Source organism: Pongo pygmaeus, chromosome X, assembly GCF_028885625.2.
Source record: "Pongo pygmaeus isolate AG05252 chromosome X, NHGRI_mPonPyg2-v2.0_pri, whole genome shotgun sequence".
NCBI lineage: Eukaryota > Metazoa > Chordata > Mammalia > Primates > Hominidae > Pongo > Pongo pygmaeus.
This window is the reverse complement of record NC_072396.2, coordinates 115,913,946-115,936,688: the sequence shown is the minus strand read 5'-3', so window position 1 is coordinate 115,936,688 and position 22,743 is coordinate 115,913,946. Positions and strand designations below refer to the sequence as shown.

At 38.2% G+C, this 22,743-nt stretch overlaps 1 protein-coding gene across 15 annotated transcripts in view; it reads right to left on the bottom strand.

Moving 5' to 3' along the window:
* ALG13 (ALG13 UDP-N-acetylglucosaminyltransferase subunit) overlaps positions 1 to 20,874 on the bottom strand; it is a 79,552-nt gene extending 58,678 nt beyond the window's left edge. For 2 of the 15 annotated variants that reach the window (XM_054471082.2, XM_054471083.2), the window contains exons 1-3: positions 20,721 to 20,872; positions 19,728 to 19,890; positions 16,918 to 17,056 (exon numbers count right to left, since the gene is read on the bottom strand). In XM_054471082.2, coding sequence (XP_054327057.1) covers positions 16,918 to 17,056; positions 19,728 to 19,890; positions 20,721 to 20,801 — 383 coding nt within the window. In that variant the 5' untranslated portion in view covers positions 20,802 to 20,872. Of the gene's footprint in view, positions 1 to 12,836; positions 12,948 to 13,210; positions 14,145 to 16,917; positions 17,057 to 19,727; positions 19,891 to 20,198; positions 20,374 to 20,595 lie in introns of those variants that run through there. The other 13 variants (XR_010125467.1, XR_010125466.1, XM_054471091.2 and 10 more) reach the window with 13 other exon arrangements.
* Between the last annotated feature and the right edge of the window lie 1,869 nt (positions 20,875 to 22,743).

The window sequence follows — 22,743 nt, the reverse complement described above, 5'->3', positions numbered from 1 at the left end:
TCAAGTATCTTTTCAGATCACAATGGCATGAAACTATAAATCAGTAACAGAAAGAATCTTGAAAAATACACAAATATGTGGGAATTAGACAAAATGCTTCTGAACAAGTCAATGTGTCACAGAATAAATCAAAAAGGAAATTTAAAAAACCCTTGAGACAAATGAAAATGGAAACACAACATACAAAAACTTACAGGATGCAGCAAAAACAGTTCTAAGAGGGAAATTTATAGTGGTAAATGCCTACACTAAAAAGGAAGAAAGATCTCAAATCTAACACACTTCAAGGAACTAGAAAAAGAACAACCTTAAGTTAGCAGAAGGAAGGAAACAAAGATCAGAGCATAAATAAATGAAAGAGACTAGAAAAACAATAGAAAAATAATAAACTAAGAGTTAGTTCCTTGAAAAGATAAACAAAATTGACCTACCCTTAGCCAGACTAGGAGAAAAAGACTCAAATCAGAAATGAAATAGGAGACATTACAACTGTTATCACAGAAATACAAAGGATCACAAGAAACTACTATAAACAATTATACGCCAACAAATTGGATAGTCTAGAAGAAATGGATGAGTTCCTAGACACATACAACCTACCAAGACTAAATCATGAAGAAATAGAAAATCTGAACAGACCAATAATGAGGAAGGAGATTGAATCAATAATAAAAGTCTCCCACTAAAGTCCAAGACCCCATGGCTTCACTGCTGAATTCTACCAAACATTTAAAGAACCAGTACCAATCCTTCTTAAGCTCTTTCAAAAAACTGAAAAAGAAGGAATATTTCTAATCTCATTTTACAAGACCAGCATTACCCTGATACCAAAGCCAGACAAGAACACTACAAAAATAGAAATGTACAGACCAATATCCCTGATGAACATAAATGCAAAAGTCGTCAACAAAACCCTAGCAAGCTAAATTCAACAACACATTACAAGACTCATTCCCCATGATCAAGTGGGATTTATCCTGGGGCTGCAAGGAAGGTTCAATATACACAAATCGATAAATGTGATACACCACATTAACAGAATGAATAAAAATCATGATCGTTTAAATAGATGCAGAGAAAGCATCTGACAAGATTCAACACTCCTTCATTAACGAAAAAACAAACAAACAAAAACACTCTTGGCCGGGCACGGTGGCTCACGCCTGTAATCCCAGCACTTTGGGAGGCCAAGGAGAGCAGATCACAAGGTCAGGAGTTCAAGACCAGCCTGGCCAACATAGTGAAACCGCATCTCTACTAAAAAAAAAAAAAAAAAATACAAAAATTAGCTGGGCATGGTGGCGGGCGCCTAGAATCCCAGCTACTCAGGAGGCTGAGGCAGGTGAATCGTTTGAACCTGGGAGGCGGAGATTGCAGTGAGCCGAGATCACGCCATTGCACTCCAGCCTGGATGACAGGGCAAGACTCCATCTCAAAAAAAAAAAAAAAAAAAACAAACTCTCAACAGATTAGGTATACAGGAAATGTATCTCAGTACAGTAAACACCACATATGTTAAACCCATAGCTATGACCATTTTCAAGGGTGAAAAATCGAAAGCTTTTCCTCTGAGATCAGGGACAAGACAAGGACGCCCCCTCTCACCACTTCTATTCAACATACAAATCGTAGCCAGAGCAATTAGGCAAGAGAAAGAAAACACATCCTACTAGAAAAGGAAGAATTGAAATTATCTTTATTTGCTGATAACATGTTCTTACATATAGAAAAACCTAAAAACTACATAAAAAAAAGGCTAGAACTGATAAAAAAAAAATGAGTAAAGTTGAAGGATACAAAATCAACATATAAAAAATCAGTAGTGTTTCTATATTATCCAAAGAGAAAATTAAGACAACAATCCCATTTACAATAGCAATAGCAACAAATACTTAGGTATAAATGTAACCAATGAGGTAAAAGACTGATATAACACTGAAAACTATAAAACACTCATGGAAAAAAAACTGAAAAAAAAACCCACAAATAAATGGAACAATATCCCATGTTTATGGATTGGAAGAAAACTGTGAAAATGTCCACACTACCAAAGTGATCCACAGATTCAATGCAATCTCTATCAAAATTCCAATGACATTTTTGCAGAAATAGAAAAAAAAAATCCTTAAATTTATACAGAATCACGGAAGATCCCAAATAGACAAAATAATCTTCAGTAAAAAGAACAAAGCTGGCAGCATCTCACTCCCTGGCTTCAAATCATATATAAAGTGAGTATAATCAAAACAGCATCATGCTGGTATAAAAACAGACACATCAAAAAAAGGAACAGGATAGAAAGCCCAGACAGAAACCTACACATTTATGGTCAATTTTCAACGAAGGTATTAAGAATGCACAATGGGGAAAAGACAGTCTCGTCAATAAAGGGTTGGGAAAACTGACTATCCACGGGCAGAAGAATGAAGCTGGATCCTTACCTTATATCATATTAAAAAATCAACTCAAAATGGATTGAAAACTTCAATATAAAACCTGAAACTGCAAAACTACTAGAAGAAAACATAGGGGAAAAGCTCCACACTTCTTTGGGCAATGATTCTTTGAATATGACCCTGTAAGCACAGGTAACAAAAGCAAAAATAGACAAATGGTATGGCACCAAACTAAAAAGCTGCTGCACAGCAAAGGAAACTATTAACAAAGTGAAGAGACAACCCACAGAAATTGAGAAAAGATCTGCAAACTATACATCTGATAAGGGGTTAATATCCAAATATGTAAGGAAATCAAATAACTCAAAAAAAAAAAAAAAAACCTGTAAGGAAATCAAACAACTCAACAAGCAAGAAAACAACCCAATTTAAAAATGGGCAAAGGAACTAAACGAACATTTCTCAAAAGACGACATAAAAATGGCAAACAAGTACATGAAAAAATGCTCAGCATCACTAATCATTAGAGAAATGCATTCAAAACATGAGACTATCACCTCACAACTGTTAGAATGGCTTTTATTTAAAATGATGAAAGATAACAAGTGTTGGCAAGGATGCAGAGAAAAGGAAACTGTTGTACGTTGTTGGTGGCAACGTAAATTAGTACAGCCATTATAGAAAACAGTATGGAAGTTCCTCAAAAAATTAAATAGAACTACCATATGATCTAGTAATTCTACTTCTGGGTATATATCCAAAGAAAATAAAATCAGTATGTCAGGAGATACCTGCACTCCCATGTTCATTACAGAATTATTCACAGTACCCAAGATAAGGAAACAACCTAAGTGTCCATCAGTGGACGAATGCATAAAGAAAATGTGGTACATATACAAAATGGAATGCTATTCAGTGTTTAGAAAAAGGAAATTCTGTCATTTGTGACAACATAGATGAACCTAGAGGATGTTATATGCTAAGTGAAATAAGCCAGGCACAGAAAGACAAAGAGGGCATGATTTACATGCGGAATCTAAATAAGTTGAACTCATAGAAGTAGAGAGTTAGAATGATGGTTACCAGAAGCTGGGGGGTGAGAGGGAAAAGAGAAAATGGGAGTTGTTGATCAAAGGGTACAAAGCTTCAGACAGACAGAAGACATAAGTTCTGGGATCTTTTGTACAGCAGAGTCGCTACAGTCAATAATAATATATTGTGTACTTCAAAATAAGAATTTCAAATGTCTCGCCATAAAAAATGACAGGTAAGTGAGGTGACTATGTTAATTAGCTTGACATAATCATTCCACATTGTACACAAATAGCAAAACATTACATTGTACCCTATAAATGCATATACAATTGTGACTTGTAAATTAAAAACATTAATTTTTGAAAAGTCTCCTCTTCCATATAGGAAGGTTAAAATGATATTCAAATTTAAAAAACAAAACAAAACCAGTTTAAGCATATTATTTATAAAACATAAAGTAATACGGTCACCTATAAGAAGCAGGAACAGAGATGGGGAGGAATAGGACATACAACTGCTGTTTCTTGTTGTAAGCCTTGTATAATCAATTAACATTTTTAACTATTCACATGTATTACCTTAATTTTAGAAAGTAAATTTAAACATTTTATCATTAGTGAGCAAGAAACAATAGCATCATAAACTAGGAAAACAAGTAATTGGAATTTTACAGCTCCAAGGGACCTCTTACTTTACAGATGAAGAAACAGGTCTGAAATAGTTTTAAGACCTACCTAAGTTTTCACATCCAATCAGTAACAGTACTGAAACTAAAACTATATAAAATCTCCTGATGTCTGCACAATTACCATAAAGAGGAATTACATACCAAGGCAGAAAAGACAGGAGCAAAGGCCCAGGAGTGGTAAAGCAGAGGTTCCATTCTGCAGATTAGTACAATAGGATATTTTAAAGAGACCTGTGGGTCGATTCTAGACTTTGTCTTGCATATAATAAAAAGCCACTTCAAGGTATTTAATACTGTCCTTTGAAATAGCGCACTTGAAATCCCAATTGGCTTTCTCCACAGCAAACTACTTTAGTCCTGTAAACCTCCAAAACAGTGGTTCTCAAGTGGAGGGCTTGTTAAAAGATTGCCTCTTGCCCAAGGGATTCTGAGGCAGGTCTGGGATGAATCCCAAGAATTTGCATTTCTAACAAGTTCCCAGGTGATGATGATGCTTGTCCAGGGAATACACTTTGAAAACCACTGTTCTAGAACAACGTATTCCTAAAAAGAGAATTTCAAGTCAAAAATTTCAGCAAACTTTGCGTATTATAATCCTATCCTTGAGATTCACAGTGCCCATTAGCAACATTAAAGGTCCTAAGGAATGCTTACAGTAAATGCTTCACATTTTTGACCTAGCCTTTACCAAACACCTTCTTCCCTCCATAGATCACCTATTAATGTTTCAAAGTTTGAGAAACAGTGCTCTAGAAATTTTTGTGACTTAAACCTAAGGTTGTTAGAATAATACAAGACACTGTATATTCAGTGTTTAGCACATTTGTGCTTAAATATGGATGGCTGTTAGCTGCTACCTGACAAAACATTCAGCAAGTAATCATTCTTTGGCACCAAAAAAAAAAAAAAAAAAAAAAAGGTAAGAACCAGAGCAATTTCACTGAAATTCTACTGGAAATCAAAGCTCTAATATGGGTCCATATCCTGTTTCCCCATCCCTAATGGAATTATTCCCTTTGACATCTAAGTATAATGGAAAGAAAATATCTTAAAAAAGACATTTTAAGTTTTAAGCACTGTACCTCTGGGTACAGATTAAAATAAGTTAAAAAATATTAAAGTAACTTTAAATAACATAGTTTACCTGTCATGAAACTGATGGGCTTTAATTTTATAATGACTACTTTTTATACTGAAATTTAGCTAGAATACGTAATTTGTCCTTTTAATTGCTATATTTATTTCTTCACTGATAAACGAGGAAACTGTAGTGTGACATATAAATACTAATGATTTTAATTCTAAAATAACACTTCACGTTTCAACCAATTAAATGAGGTATGTCCGGAATTATTTTTTTAAAGCATACATTCCCTGTGACATACAAGGTATAGTTGTAAATGTGCATGACAAAATGCTATGAGTTATTAGTTTCTGAGAGGCAATATGGTAACATGAAAAGAATGTTATGAACTTGGCTGTACCAGTTTACTCTAAGTCTCAGTTTCCTCATCTGTAAAATAAGTAGATGGGCTGCATAATCTCTAAGCACTCTTCCAAATGTAGGGAATTACTCTGTGATTCAATAGTGGATAACAGACTTTAGGTGGTAAAATTTGTAATCAATATTAAAATATTGATAACACCTTCCTTTAAGTGGTCAAATTTGTGATCAATATTAAAAATAGCTTTTGGGTGTTAGCCTATTATCTTGGCAAAAAGTGGGGATGACTGGCCCACACAAAAATGAATAAATCTGACATTACCACATAAACAGACCTAGAATTTTAAAGATAACAAACCCATGTATTAACATACAACAACTTGTAACAGAACCTACTGAAAAGCCAGTATTTTAAAAATTAGCCCTAAATAACTTACTTCAATTATTTTTTAGTATTTTTAGTACGAAATAACATGAAGCAAATTAAGGGAAATAACTCAACAGAACCTCTTTTTGGGGTCTTTCATTACTGAAAATATAATGGTAATGTGTTTTAAAAATGTATTTTAACAGCACCCTGGAACTAGAGCCTATCAACTTTTCAGGGTGAACATTCAAGCAGAATTAGCAAAGCAAGATTTATGAAGGAAGGGAACACAATGGTTCTAAAACAAAGCATGGCCTGGCAGCCCTGTTCAACCTCCTCCTCAAGTTTTAGGAAGGAGAAATAAAGGCAAGACAAAGAATGGATTTCCCAAAGAAGTGATCCTTGTTCGGAATTGCAAAATAAAATATCAAGAACCACTTGCTTTCATTTTCTTCTCTCTCTTCCCCATTTCCACCTGATAGCATGACAATACAGATTTTTTTTAAAAAGGAAAATACTACTTTGCTTTAAAATATACCACACTGGCACAGAAATACTGAGGGTTTTTTTTTTTTTTTTTTGAGACGGAGTTTCGCTCTTGTTGCCCAGGCTGGAGTGCAATGGCGCAATCTTAGCTCACTGCAACCTCTGCCTCCCAGGTTCAAGCAATTCTCCTGCCTCAGCCTCCCGAGTGTCTGGGATTACAGGCATGTGCCACCACGCCTGGGTAGTTTTGTATTTTTAGTAGAGAGACGGGGTTTCTCCATGTTGGTCAGGCTGGTCTGGAGCTCCCGACCTCAGCTGAACCACCTGCCTTGGCCTCCCAAAGTGCTGGGATTACAGGCATGAGCCCCCACGCCCAGCAGAGGGTTGTTTTTTGACTTAAGATACCTGCAGTGTCTGATCAGTCTAGAGACAGGATTAGCGGAAGGAGGGAAAAAACCCAGAACATTTGAAGCACTGGAAAGACCCATTCAATTAAACTTCTAAATAAACTTAAATTATCTAACTATAACCCCAATTAGAAACTGAGTATGAGTTTAAATACGAAATTCAATGAAAAATCTGCTTTCCGTATCATTTAGGACTATATTCTGTGAATTCTAAAAATAGATCTTAGTCCTACTTCTCAAAACAAAAACTAACCAAGAGAAAATGTGCTATTTCAACAGCATTTTTAATTTTTAAAACATGCTACACAACTAGGTTTATGTCTTAGAAATCACCTGAGAAGTTAGTTTTATTAATTCCCAAACAGGAAAACTGAGACCCAGAAAACTACTAATTTAGGCTAAGGACTTAGGAATGTTTTTCACTACTAAATATGGGGAGTGTATTATCCCCTCACTTCACACTGGCAGTGGAGAATTGACCAGTATGTAATGCTGCACAAAAGGAGAAATGATCATTCAAAAAGATGTACTATAGGTGTCTCATAGACATCATTCCAACAGTGACTATCAGGGTCCTGCAACCAAGTACTTTAGAAACACACTTAACCGTGAGTGAACACCATATTGTATTGCCTTACTGGATTTCTTCACCAGTCTATTGTAGGATATTCTAAAATAATTACTACAAATAAAAAATTCCATTTAGTCCTTATTATCTATTAGAAAAGACACTATATAAGACATTATGGGTTACAGATACTCAGTTAATAGCATAAGAATATTAAGGTTAGTTTCAAAAATGTATTGGCTGGTATGCTTTAAACAAAAAAAGTATTGAATTTGTGTTACATTATAAAAACTGGGAATTACTGGCCGGGAGTGGTGGCTCATGCGTGTAATCCCAGCATTTTGGGAGGCCAAGGCGGGTGGATCACGAGGTCAGGAGATCGAGACCATCCTGGCTAACATGGTGAAACCCTGTCTCTACTAAAAATACAAAAAAATTAGCCGGGCGTGGTGGTGGGCGCCTGTAGTCCCAGCTACTCGGGAGGCTGAGGCAGAAGAATGGCGTGAACCAGGGAGGCAGAGCTTGCAGTGAGCAGAGACCACGCCACTGCACTCCAGCCTGGGTGACAGACCAAGACTCTGTCTCAAAAAATAAATAAATAAATAAAAATAAAAATAAAAACTGGGAATTACTAAATTTAAATGTAATTAATCAAAAGGATTTAATTACAAATGAGTCTAGGAATTAACACCAAAATAGTAATAAACAATGACCAAGAAATGAAGTTACTGAAGTTCGCCTCAGCCTAGGGATTCTTAATCCGGGGCCACGAGGTCCAGCAAACTTCCTGAAAGTCACTGCAAAATCATGTATATAGAGAAGAAAAGCCATAGTTTTAAATTAAAGAGTTCCATGGCTGAAAGAAGCTTAAGAACCACTGCCTCAGAGAACAGGACTGCAGCCACCAAAATAAAATCATGTTCAAAGCTATGATACAAGTGTCAATCAAAATAAGTAATTTTAGCCAGGATATGGTAAAAAAATTTATAAGACAATGAAGATATAGAAATACTAACATAGATGGTATATAATGGTATTAAAAGCCTGTCAAAATATTTTTCAAGAATCAGTATCAACATTAAGAAGCATGTATTCTGGCCAGGCACAGTGCCTCATGCCTGTAATCCCAGCACTTTAGGAAGCTGAGGTGGGTGGATCGCTTGAGGCCAGGAGTTTAAGACCAGCCTGGCCAACATGGCAAAACCCCGTCTCTACTAAAAATACAAAAATTAGCCAGATGTAGTGGTGGTTACCTGTAATCCCAGCTACTCAGGAGGGTGAATCACTTGAACCGGGGAAGCGGAGGTTGCAGTGAGCGGAGATAACGCCACTGCACTCCAGCCTGGGCAACAGAGCGAGACTCCGTTAAAAAAAAAAAAAAAGCAGCATGTATTCTACATTCCTGTTTGAACCTAGCCAGATTTGTCTACCTTTTGTTTAGCCGCCTACCAAAAAAAAAAAAAAAGAATTAAAAACTGTATAATAAATAGAGCATTCATGTAGGGAATTCGCCATTAGCCAGTTAATAAGTAATTAAATATCATTTGATGACTGGGCACAGTGACTCACGCCTGTAATCCCGGCAGTTTGGGAGGCTGAGGCAGGCAGATCACTTGAGCCTAGGAGTTCAAGACCAGCCTGAGCAACATGGCAAAACCCCGTCTCTACAAAAAATTAGCCAGGTGTAGTGGCCCATGCCTGTGGTTCCAGCTACTCCAGAGGCTGAGGTGGGAGGGTCACTTGACCAGGGGAGGCAGAGGAGCCAAGATCTTGCCACTGCACTCCAGCCTCGGTGACAGAGAGACCCTGTCTCAAAGGAAAAAAAAATTGTTTGGTAATATCCTAAACCTTTCTCTATGTAAGCTTTTACTAGAAAACACTATAGTGCTTTTTATATACCTGATTTTTAACATCATGTTTTGCCACATATCCCCGACAGGTACCATTATTTGACAGACCCTTAAATACCATTAAGATACTGCATAGAATCAGCACTGTTATATTTGGGATGCTATTCTTATATGTGCTTGATCCTACAAACTTACCATACAATATGATGGTCACATCTTCTGAACAAGAGACTTACTAGATACTTCGCTGTCAAATCAAAGTCAGTATGAAATAAATATGTACAAGATGACAGTGTTTCCTAGAACAATACCTAATCCTAATCAAGATAATCAAAAAAGAGTACTAGATTACAGAAGTGCATTCATCATTTATGGAAAGCCTACTGTGTTTCAGGCAAAGGACTCAAAAATGAGTAAGACATAGGTCCTCCAGAGCAGGAATCATGTCTTGGATCCTGCTGATACAAAAGGTAGATTCTCATTATGCATTTATATTAAAAGCCTGAATGATGAATACATGAGCTTGAGGTACTTAGGAAATAAAGCTGTGAGTACTTGGAAACCAATTAGATATAAGGGGTTGGAGACAGAGTTAAAGGCTAGAAGAATGACTAAATGATGATACCATTAATAAAGATAAGCACCTCAGAAAAATGAAAAGAAATATGATTTCAGTTTGGGGCACACCTTGAGTTTGAGGTACTTACAGAATTAACAGACAGACAGGGCTAAAGGCAATTAGAAATACCATTTAGGAGCCCAAATCAGAGTTGGGAGATACAGATAAAGGAGTCAACAGTAGAAGCTGTGGGAATGATGAAAATTCCAAGAAAAGAAATAAAGCAAGGACCAAAATGAAACTTTAAAATACAAATAAGAAAAAAGAAAAAGATTTGTAAATAACTTGCAATCAGGTAAACCAATTGGAAGAGTTTCTCCACATGGATTCTACACATGGATTCTATGAGTAGCCATCACTGTGGTTTTTTTAAGTAGCAATGTAAAAATTCAAAAAGGTTATACACCTATGGCTAGCATACAATTACACCTATGGCTAACATACAATCTAAATTTCTTAGGAAAATCCTCTGATTTCAAATATTCTTTCCTACTGTCCCCATAAAGGATGGAAGTATACTGGAATTCAGTGTTCAAATTACAATTTCCACAACATCTCTTGGACCCTAAAATGGAATACAACTTTTCTCACATTATGTCATTTGTAGAATGGACAATACCAATTATTGCACAGGAATATTTAAAGATTAAATGAGTATATATGTGTAAAGTGCTCTGAATAGTACCTGATACATACGAAGCACTAGTGTTAACCAAAATTATTTTTCACTCCCCACTCCCCAATAAAAATATGGTATTACGGCCGGGTGCGGTGGCTCACGCCTGTAATCCCAGCACTTTTGGAGGCCAAGGTGGGAGGATCACCTGAGGTCAGGAGTTTGAGACCAGGCTGGCCAACATGGTGAAACCCAGTCTCTACTAAAAATACAAAAATTATCCCCACGTGGTGACACATGCCTGTAATCCCAACTACTCGGGAGGCAGAGACAGGACAATCACTTGAACCTGGGAGGTGGAGGTTGCAGTGAGCCGAGATCACGCCATTGCACTCCAGCCTGGGTGACAGAGCAAGACTTGGTCTCAAAATAAATAAATAAATAAATAAATAAATAAATAAATGGTATTACATGTACAGCAGAAAATTGATCACCACATGGCTATCATGATGACCCTTTCCAAATCTTTCCCCAAAATTAATTTCAAATGATCTGTCCATATGTGTCATTTCTCAGACTATATGCAGAGTTTTGGTCATCTCCACAAATTTTACATTATGAACAAATCAGAGGAATTACGTGCTTATACCATAATAAAGGGCCAGGAAGAATATTTATATTACTGCTAGTCATTACTTAGTCTTGAAAAACTTTCTCAAACTAAATATTAAAGTGGCAAACAATCTTTTTGTACTATCTTTTGTGCCTATATATGACTTGCCTTTAAAAGAATACAAAGTAGAGCCGGGTGCAGTGGCTCACGCCTGTAAAACCAGCACTTTGGGAGGCCGAGGCGGGCGGATTGCCTGAGCTCAGGAGTTCACAACCAGCCTGGGCAACATGGTGAAACCCCATCCCTACCAAAATACAAAAAAATTAAAATTAAAAAGTAGAGGTCTAAGGTGTCCAAAATCAGATATTTGACGGTACTTGCAGATAATGACTACTTTTAAATGTTCCAGAACCATATGTCAAATTCATTGGTTATACTATCTTACCAACAAATCCTTTAAACTTTCTTTCCTCCCAAATTATAAGTATCTAAAATCCTTAATTCCCAAGGTCATCCCATAACATCACATCTCTTTTCGTCTACTCCAACCCGTAAATGTTCTATTAACTGTCTACCTCTTAATCTATCCATGGTGCAAATTTCCCAATGCTAAACTCTCTCTTTCATTTCCTTATCCCTGAAAATTTCAATACCTCTAATAGAACACTGCTAAATAAACTGCATTCCACTTACTCATTAATATCAAGAACCTGCAGCTCTGTCATGTAATGAAACCAAACAAATTCAGCAAACATTTCAAACAGACTTTTGGTTACCATTCTTTAATAAGGACTAATAAGATGTAAATGTGGTGATTAATTTAGCATGTTTCCTCATCTGTAAAACTGGTGGTTTAAAATATTCTTTAAATTATCTCCCAACTCCAAAAGTCTACAATTCTGTCTTAAAGTCTTAATTTATTCAATCTACTATCAATCCTACCCAAAGCATTTTCCTAAATTCCAAAAACTCAAAAATCACAGATTTCTAAGTCCTAGGTAAGGCTGTCATTCGCCAAAGGAAAAGCCAGTTAAGTGTGAAATTCCTACTAAATAACTTCCATAAATAAACAAACGAAACCTACCTTGCAAGGAATTCGAGTAACTAAAATGAATACTAGGCAAACAACTATAAAGAAGGAAAAAGCTTACAACATATATTATGTATGGTAGAAAGAGCAGGGGACTGGGAATCAAGGAGCTGCTCCTGGGGGCAGTTCTGCCAAAAGCTATACTTTAAGCAAATGGTAAAATCTGAATATGATGGAATTGGACTAGATAATCTCAACAATCCCCGCCAAATCAAAATGATTTTAAAGTCTCCTTTGACTTAAAAATCCAAAATTGATACAAAATTCCATAAAAGTGTAGTCAGAGGTGTTACTGCACACAATTGACAACAACGGCTTAAGCCTCTGCTAAATGAAATAATGGAATTTAGGTTATGCATTATTCTGGGGAAGTAGATAGCAAAGGATTTAGGGGCTGTATAGCCTTTTAGTTGTTTGATATTTGAGTAGACCTTGCCTTTCATTTGTTTCTCTTTAATTCTTCATCATAAACTATAAAAACTAAGTGACCAACATAAACTTTAAGTCACAATTTTCTCAAATGAGAAAAACGAATTTACGAGGGCCCAGAAAACACTAAAGATTCTCTCCCTGGATTTGAATAGGACCTTTCCTAAAACATAACATTGATATACAATTATGATTATGGTGCTGTGAATTCTCAACCAGATTACTCACTTTTTAGATTATTCTCAGCAAAATTTTAATCCAAGTTGGCTTCCTCCTGCTACCCAGAGTATTTCTTTGTCACCACCTTCTACCACTAGTAAGCATTTTTTTAATATTAGCCTAAATAAAACACAATCAGAAAAATAAACCTATAAAAACATGATAAAATGCATTCCAAATAAAATGTTTGGAACATTTAGCATTTTGGGATAACATGATTGGAATGGAAGGGAGGTCTTTATAGTGAATGTTCCATTTTGATAGATAAACTATATCTAAACATTGTACCAGAGAGCTATGGACACTTACGGATAATCTACTGTAAAGGTCTTGAGACCACACACTCTGATCAGAAAGAACTTCATAATGTATCTTGCTCAAGTTTCAATTTTAAAACCATATATTTAAGCCATTATATGCATCAGTTTATTGTTCATTCATAAAACTAATTTTATAAGCACATAAATTGTAAATTTCTGTTACAGTTAATGTTTCATTACCACTGTGAGAGGAGATCCTTAAAAAACAATAGTAAGTCCTACTGGTGTAAGTTCTTTTTGATTATTCTTCTCAAACCAGTAAAGTTTTGACATTAGGCACGATTATTTTATCACTTTTATGTATGTTTTAGAAAAAAAAGTGAACATATCCACTCCACCCTGTTCTTTAGGAAAAAAGTAGCTTTTCCAAGTACAAGAGATCAACTAACTTGATCATCTTTTTTAGGCAATGATTGAACTTTTCATTTCACAGAGCATAATCCATCATTTTTTAAATTTGGTTCCTTAGATTATAAAGCTAAAGATGCTGACTCTTACGTAAAATTTTTTACATAAAAGTTGTTACTGTTTCATTTTTTATTCTAAGGAATATCAAACTAACTACGTTTATAATCTTTGTGAAAGTTTTCAAATCTCATTCATTTTTATGATTCCAATTCCACTTGAGATTCTAGGAGAAAACCTGTGAATGCTCACTACATACTGAAGATTAGAAAAAAATCTAGTAAGTTTACTAAACTGCAATTAGGATTTGGACCCAATGCAAATGTGCACAACATAAAATTTCCTATACATTCTATAGATGTAGGAAGTTTATTAATTATATTATTTTGTAAATATATATTATGTATTTAATTTGATTTAATCACATTACATAGGTTGAATTTGGGGGTTGCTTTTAAAGTGTTGAGAGTTTAGTGTTTATTTTTGTAATCCAACAACTTTATCCAAAAATGCAGAAAATTTTTCTGGCTGGCCAGGAGGATAACATTTCAGTGTTGATAAGTCCATTGACTGTAACAGCCCAGGAAGCGTGCTAAAACAAAAGAAGAAAAATATTAGGTAACATGGGAGAAAATTCCATACTTCATCTGCTGCCCACTGATGACTGAATCTAACTTCCAAGAATATAGTGGTACTTCTAAAAACTGCACATGTGAATTTGTATATATTTTAATATTATAAGTATACATACTAGGATTATTAAAGCAATACAAAGAGAACTATAAAATGTCAATATAAATTCAGCAGATACCTTATCTCCTATGTCAACTGATATATTTCAGAAATGATATTTCATGAAAAATGTCTTCACATGGCTTTGTAATACTTCTCAGGACTGGGCATATTTAAACTGAAGCACAATTCATTCATGAAAACAGAATTTAAAAATTGAAACCAAAAGTAATAGCTGCCAGACAAGACAATAAGCTGGGGAAACTACCAGACCATGCATGAAGATTGTGAAATAATCTTTGCCAGTAATTTACTATCATAACTTCATATATAATTAAACAATATACCATACCACCATGTATGCCGGAAATAAGGTTTTAAACATAGAACTACTACATCAGAAATTTATTTAAACCAATCGCTTAAATTAGAACAAACATACTACCCCCCAGCCTAGGTCTGGGGAAAATAAATGATTTACCTAAAATGAAAATATAACCAATTATTGGCTGGGCGCGATGGCTCATGCCTGTAATCCCAGCACTTTGGGAAGCCAAGGCAGGCGGATCACCTAAGGTCAGGAGTTTGAGATCAGCCTGACCAACATGGAGAAACCCCGTCTCTACTAAAAATACAAAATTAGGCCGGGCATGGTGGCGCATGCCTGTAATCCCAGCTATTCAGGAGAATTGCTTGAACCTGGGAGGTGGAGGTTGAGGTGAGCCGAGATCGCACCACTGCACTCCAGCCTGGGCAACAAGAGCGAAACTCCGTCTCAAAAAAAAAAGAAAGAAAAGAAAATATAACCAATTATTCTTTCTTACTGCTTACTACTTTTATGTGACTTTCTTGAAATTAATATAGAAAAAGACATTTAAAACTGTAAAAAAAATAAATAAATAAATTGGAGACTTGTACTCATCCTTTTCAGCATGAGTAAAAAGTCAGGATATGTTTATGAAATCAATGTTTTCCTTTTAATGTACTAACACAAAATCAAAGCTGATTTAACATTTAGAATGAAAATACTAATTAAAAGTATTTGGAAAAAATTGACTTGCATAAAGCAGTTAGGAAGATAAGTTTATTCCTCTTTAATCTAGCTTCTCTCCTGACTCACTAAATAGTTCAAGACTGGCTTCTATACTACACAGCCACCCTGACATTCCCTCTTCTCCAACATTATAGTGATAAGGACACCAACAATTTTACTCCTGAAATAATCAATGAATCTGCCTCCTCTCAATAAGAACAGGAGTCTTTGTTTTGTTCACTGATGTATACGAAGTGCCTAGAACAATGCCCGGCACATAGAAGGTACTCAATAAATATTTAATGAATGAATAAGTATTTACTGAGTGCCTAAGAGACAGAAGCAGTAAAACTAAAAGAAAAGATTATTATGCTCCAGCCAGTTTCTTCTCAGGTTTTTTATTTTAAAATTAATTTCATTTTACTATAATGTAAATAAATATATATATACACATATATAGTAATTCTATGAGGCATTTACTTCTTGAAACATCAAACTAGGATAGGTTTTAAAGTCAAACAAGTGGGAATTACTGACCTGGCCCTTTGGCAAGCTTCTAGTGTCTCAAGGAAGAACTAACAGAAAACAAACAAGCAATTTTCTTCATCCTTCTATTACGATGATCAGTTCCTGTTGAATTCTAATATACTTGTAGAAAATACTCCTTACCATAATTTCTCTGCTTAAAATACTTCAATGGCTTCTCAATAAACATGAATAAAATCAGAACTCTTACATAAGCTACCCCCACCCAACTTCATCTTCTATTATATTCCCTTGCTCACTATGCTCCTGCAACACTAATCTTCCCTCTGTTCCTCAAGCACACCAAGCTCCAAGTTCATCCCATACTTAGGCTTTTGCACTTGCTGTTCCTTCTGCCTCTAAATCTTCACATGACTGGCTCTTCCTTGTATTTCGGGTCTCAGATCAAAATGTTAGGTACTCTGCCAAGCCTTCTCTGACAATGCTAATCAGTCTTCACCCCAGCTACCACATCACCCTGTCTTACTTTTTTCATAGTACATTTCACCACGTGAAATACCTTGATCATTTATTTGTTTATTATCAATTTTCCACCACTAGAATGTAAGCACCATAAGAACAGGGACTTTATCTCATGTTTACTACTGTATCCACAGCACCTAAAACAGTGCCCTTTATATATTGGGTGTAACTGAATAAATGAAAGAGTAAATATAATTTAGGGATTTTAGTGGATTTACTATAGGCAAAATTTTTAACTAAAATGAGCAAATGTCTTCCTTGAATAATGAAAATCTAAATAATGAACTCAAAATTTAGAACTCCAAAATTAGTGTCTTGGAGACATGCATGCCTAGATAAACACACATACACACACGCTCTCAGATATCCACATATGCAAAGAAACAGCCACAGATACACATAGAAATACAACACAGAGATTGCAAAGTGGGAGACAAACAAATGGGAGGATTTTACAGCTGAGAAAATCAAAAGGTTTGGTAACTGGGAGAAGGTAAGAGGCAGAAGAGACAGATGGGTTAGGTAGGTGGATAAGAGGAAGAGCAAGGGACGAATTAAGGCAAGAGATAAAAATAATCAGTCTCTAGTATACCTGCAGGTACAATAGAAGAGATGACCCTCTGTGTGTAGCTGCTTTGCCAGTTCCAGCTGATGATTGTTCATCAACTTTTCGTTTATAACCACTATGAGTGGCTTCCCTTTTTCCAGAGTCTCCAAACAGCTTCCTGCACCTACAAATATAAATCAAATTTGTTTAACACAATTTAAAATAAGTTAAGGTCCCCACGAAGCTTTATAGCTAGAACTCAAAAGTTAAAAAACTTAAGTTGACAGAACTACAAACTAGGTCTTTCACTTACACATTCAAAATGACAAGAGTATAGTTATCAGTTGCTCTCTAATAAAAAGTGCCAGAAACTTTATTTGAAAAATACATTACTTTATCACTGATGATGACATTATGGCCTATGATTCAGTGCTATGCTACTTGCTCTCTAGTACCAATGACCCTCAACTTACGATGGGGTATAGCCTTGTGACGGGGTATAGCCCCATCATAAGTTGAAAACAGGCTGGGTGCAGTGGCTTATGCCTACAATCCCAACGCTTTGGGAGGCCGAGGTGGGAGGATCGCTTGAGCCCAGGAGTTCAAGACAACTCTCTGCAACATAGAGAGACCTTGTCTCTACTAAAAAATCAAAATAAAAACAAAAACAATTAATAAGGCATGGTGGTTGTGGTCCCAGCTACTGGGGAGCCTGAAGCAGAAGGACTGCTTGAGCCCAAGAGTTGGAGCTTGAAGGGAGCTATGATTGCACCACTGCACCCCGTCCTGGGTGACAGAATGAGAATCCACCTCAAAAAAAAGGAAAAAAAAAAGCAGTTGAAAATATTCTAAGTAGAAAATGCATTTAATACACCTAACCCACCACACATCACAGCTTAGCCTAGCCTACCTTAAACGTGCTCAGAACACACATTAGCCTGTGGTTGGGCAAAATCATCTAACACAAAACCTATTTTATGATAAAGTGTTGAATATCTCATGCCATTTATTGAATACTGCAAGTGTAAAACAGAATGGTCGTATGGGTACTCGAAGAGCGGTTTCTACTCAATGTGTATGTGTATTGCTTTCACACCACCATAAAGTTGAAAAACTCTAAGTGAAACCATTGTACATTGGGCCATCTGGAGTATGCTTTGGGCATGGCCTTGAATCCAAATAAGATCCAGGTTTGACATACTGTATGTGAAACTATACTTCATTTCTATTCAACCCCAAGTAGAAAAGCAAGCCTACAATAGAGACAGGCAGGCATCAATAAAAAACCTTGACCACTTCTTATGGGTTTACATGTGAGGTGCTATCCCAGAAATAGTCAAGGATAGATCTCCATGAATATGCAAATATACAATATTAGGATCAATTCAATTTTGAAATGTAAAATCATCTAGCTATTTTAAATGAGAGCAAGGAGATTGATAAGTGAGTAGATAAGTCCTTTTTGGGTATCTTATGCTAGGGTGGTTAGTTAACAACATTAACTTCAGAGGGGCGCAGCGGATCATGCCTGTAATCCTAGCACTTTGAGAGGCCGAGGCAGGTGGATTGCCTGAGCTCAGGAGTCTGAGACCAGCCTGGGCAACACGGTGAAACCCCATCTCTACTAAAATACAAAGAAAAAAAAATTAGCCGGGACGTGGTAGTGTGCACCTGTAATCTCAGCTACTGGAGAGGCTGAGACAGGAGAATCGCTTGAAACCGGGAGGCGGAGGTTGCAGTGAGCTGAGATAGTATCATTGCATTCCAGCCTGGGTGACAGAGCGAAACTCCGTCCCCCCCCCCAAAAAAAAAAAAAATAGAAAGAAAAGAAAGGAAAGGAAAAGAAAAGAAAAAAAGAACATAAACTCCAGCACCAGATTGTTATCTGTCCACCACTTCCTGGCTGGACAAATTACTTAACCACTCTTGTGTCTCAGTTTCCTCATGTGTAAAATGGATACTAACAGTACTTAGTTCACAGGATTGTTTAAAAAAGTAAAGTTAATATACACAAAGCATTCAGAGTAGTGCCAAAGGCTCTGTTACCTCCTAGGAGATACATTTTTAATCACCAATCTGTTGGTAATGTCTATTTCTAAAGACTTTTCTCTCCTCAAACTAGACTTTAAAAAGAAAAAAGAAAGAAAAAAAAGAAACACCTTCCTTCACAACAGTCAAAACTGCATTACTCCCCAAAAGCAGTTCTCCTGAATGCACTAGAAGTCTAATTAACTAGACCATCAGGGCGGTCCTCTGAAGAGGAAACAATTTACACAGTATGTAGCTGTTACTATTTTTGACTGGATTCATTTCACCCACATTCAACAGAAATGTAAACAATCTTACAATTCCAATTTCTCCATGACCAATCCAACCAATCAGCAGGCAGAACACTCCTTTAGATCTAAGCCCAAGTACTAATGTCAAGTTGACAATTTATTACACTTCACCGGGTAAATTATTTTGCCCCTCTGTGTTTAGGGTTTTTTATTGTAAAGGTGGGCTACAGTGGTTAATTTCCCATTCTTCTCTCACCCCAAAATACTAAGTCCTCTCCAATAAAGTTCTCAATTGTCATATTCAAATAAGTTGTGTATTCAAAAAGGGCTACAGTGAGTTCAGCTAGTGATTTTATTTTACCTCGAAAAGGTGCCAAGTGTCAGTTCCTTATTGGAGGGAAAGCATCAGGATAAAAAGCTAATGGATGCTGGGCTTAATACCTAGGTGATGCATGGCACACGTTTACCTTTGTAACAAGCCCGCACATCCTGCGCACATGTATCCCCAGAATACCCCAGAACTTAAAAAAAATTAAAATGAAAAGGCCCAACCCTGAGATTCTAAGACACCTTTACCTGCGTGACTAATAACAAGATCTGCTTTCTGAATGTCTTCTTTCAAAGAATCCTTGTACCTGTAAACATCCAGAGTAAACGACTCAGTACTGAAGGGTTCAGGTACCACCGTTCCTCTACCAATTTGCAGGATAAGTCGGTTGTAACCAAGGCTCTCGATTTTCTGAAAGAGGAAATCAAAACATGAGGGCCTTTTAAACTGGCTATGTAAAACAGAGCAGGAACCACCACCACTACTAAAGTTTGACGTTAAGATCGGATCACGGCCGCCAGAGCCTACCTGTGGCCGATTTCACTTAGTTTTCAAAACTAAAGTATTTTCCGGTCCGGGGCCCGACGAGGAACCTCCCGAGCACTCATGAATCTAAGCGACCCAGCTCGCAGAGTCCCGCGAAAGCCACAGCAGGAAAAGACTTTGGAAAAGGAGTCGCAAACTCGGGGGGAACCCAGGGACTACCCGTTCTGCCTCACTTGCTCAACTGCGAGAACCGGGATCCCTGAGGGGACGACGCGCGCTGAGGAGAAGAACTGCGCGTCTCCGGCCAAGTGCTGAGGGGAAGGAGCCGGGCTCTGAGGCGAGCTCGGCTGGCTGAGACACCGGCGCCGACGCGCGGTCCACAGGGGGGCCTGAGGAGAAACTACCGAGCCCGGTGGAAAACCCAGGCTCGGAGGGGCGGAGCCGTTGGAAGGAGGGGCGGAGGACGCGGAGGCGGAGAATAGAGCGCGGGGGCAGCCCGGGAAAGGAGCTGAAGAAATGAGGGAGAGGAGCGGCCGGGATAATGGGAAGAGGAAACAACCCCGAGTAGCCGGGTTGCCGGAGAAGGGCCCCGCCGGGCGTGGGCAGGAGCCAGCTAAGGGGCAGCGGCACCTGTGGTAGAGTTGCGGGGGTTTCTTTCCGAGAGCGACGGTCAGGCAAGGCTAACGCGGCTGGCAGTATGGCCGGAGATGGCGGGTGGCGAGCCAAGCCGCCGCCTGCTCGCCTCCCTCACTCACTTGCAGACTGTCGGGCGCCGACACACACGCAATGAGGTCGTCAAAGCTGGTGGTCCCTACGGTAACAAACACGCACTTCATGGCGCGGGTTCCTCAAGCCCTGATCGCAAGGGCCGGATATGACGCAACTGAGGCCACGCACGTTGCAGCGGCTGCCTTCTGTGAGGGAGGCGGAAATCCGTAATGGCCGCCAGGGGGCGGCGGGACCCCGGGCTGTGTCACCGGTTGGGTGGGGCAAAAGGCTATTGGTGGCCTAGGTGCCAGCCACTGTTCTAAGCCCTTTATGTGTAGGAGCCAGCTCTTGAGACCCCTCACTATAAGGGAATGGGGAATTGCCAAGTGTAATTAACTTTTTCAAAACTAGTGGGTAAAAAAAAAAATCATACCCTACGCATTGAGTTGGTGTCATTGCGTGGGTACCACAATCTTTTAATGACAGACAAGTTTGAGATTTTTTTGTTTGCTGCCAGGTTTTGTCAAGATACATTTGAGAGATGGTTTTACTTCGAGTTGGCTAAGGGGATATGAAAAATAAAAGTGCCTTGCCAGGCACAGTGGCTGTAATCCCAAACTACTAGGAAGAATCACTTGAGCCCAGGAGTTTAAGACTAGTCTGGGCAACATAGCAAAACTCTTGTCTCTAAAAATATTATTTTTTAGGCCAGGTGCCATCGCTCAAGTATGTAATCCCAGCACTTTGGGAGGCCAAGGCAGGTAGGTATATTATTGAGGTCAGGAGTTCCAGACCAGCCTGGGCAACATGGTGAAATCCTGTCTCTCCTAAAAATACAAAAATTAGCCGGGCATGGTGGCAGGCTTCTGTAATCCCAGCTACTCAGGAGGCTGAGGCACGACAATTGCTTGAGCCCAGGAGACAGAGGTTTCAGTGAGCCCAAGATCCTGCCATTGCACTCCAGCCTAGGTGACACAGAATGAGACCCTGTCTCAAACAAACAAAAATTTAATTAGCCGAGGGTGGGAGCACCCACCTGTGGTCCTAGCTAGTCAGAAGGCTGAGGCTGCAGTGAGCCATGATCATACCACTGCACTGCAGCCTGGATGACAGTGAGACCCCGTCTGGAAAAAATAAAAAAATAAAAATAAAAGGCATCTTATAAGGTATGGGGTCTTGCTCTGTTGCCCAGGCTTGATTCTAACTCCTGGGCTCAAGCAGTCCTCCTGTGGCAGGCCACGTCTCACTAACGGAGGCCTCCATAACAACTGTTTCAGTACTGAGTGGTGAAGTTAATATTAAAAGCTAAAAAAAAGCCAGTGCCCTTATACAAAGGCTAGAATGTAACTAAAGCCCACCAAGAGTTTTGCCTAGGCCTTTCCTGGGCCCTAAAGCATGACAAAATAACAAAGGAATTCTTAACATGACCCATTTAGGATTAAACAAGTTTTATTGTGGGTCTGAAGAAACTCCCCAGGCCTCCACAAACGAGTTTGTTGGGAGTCCGAAGGAACTCCCCAAACCTCTGTGATTTAGCAGGAGACAAGATAAGGGTAATCACGCCAGCACCTGGACTCATTTAGATTTTTTTTTTTTTTGTGACGGAGTCTCGCTCTGTCACCCAGGCTGGAGTGCAGTGGCACGATCTCGGCTCACTGCAAGCTCCGCCTCCTGGGTTCACGCCATTCTCCTGCCTCAGCCTCTCGAGTAGCTGGGAATACAGGTGCCCACCACCACGCCCAGCTAATTTGTTGTATTTTTAGTAGCGACGGGATTTCACCATGTTAGCCAGGATGGTCTTGAACTCCTGACCTCGTGATCCACCCGCCTCGGCCTCCCAAAGTGCTGGGATTACAGGCGTGAGCCACCACACCTTGCCGGACCCATTTAGATTAAGTAAATTTACTGAGGCTCCGGAGGAAGATCTTCAAAATTCAGACCTTATTTATAGATTAAAAGAAGTTAATCACTTATGTCTTTAGATGAATACACACTTACATGTAGACATATAGCTTAGAAGGTATATAAGCTCTGGAAAACATCGTGATTTTGAGTTGGTTTGGTGATAAT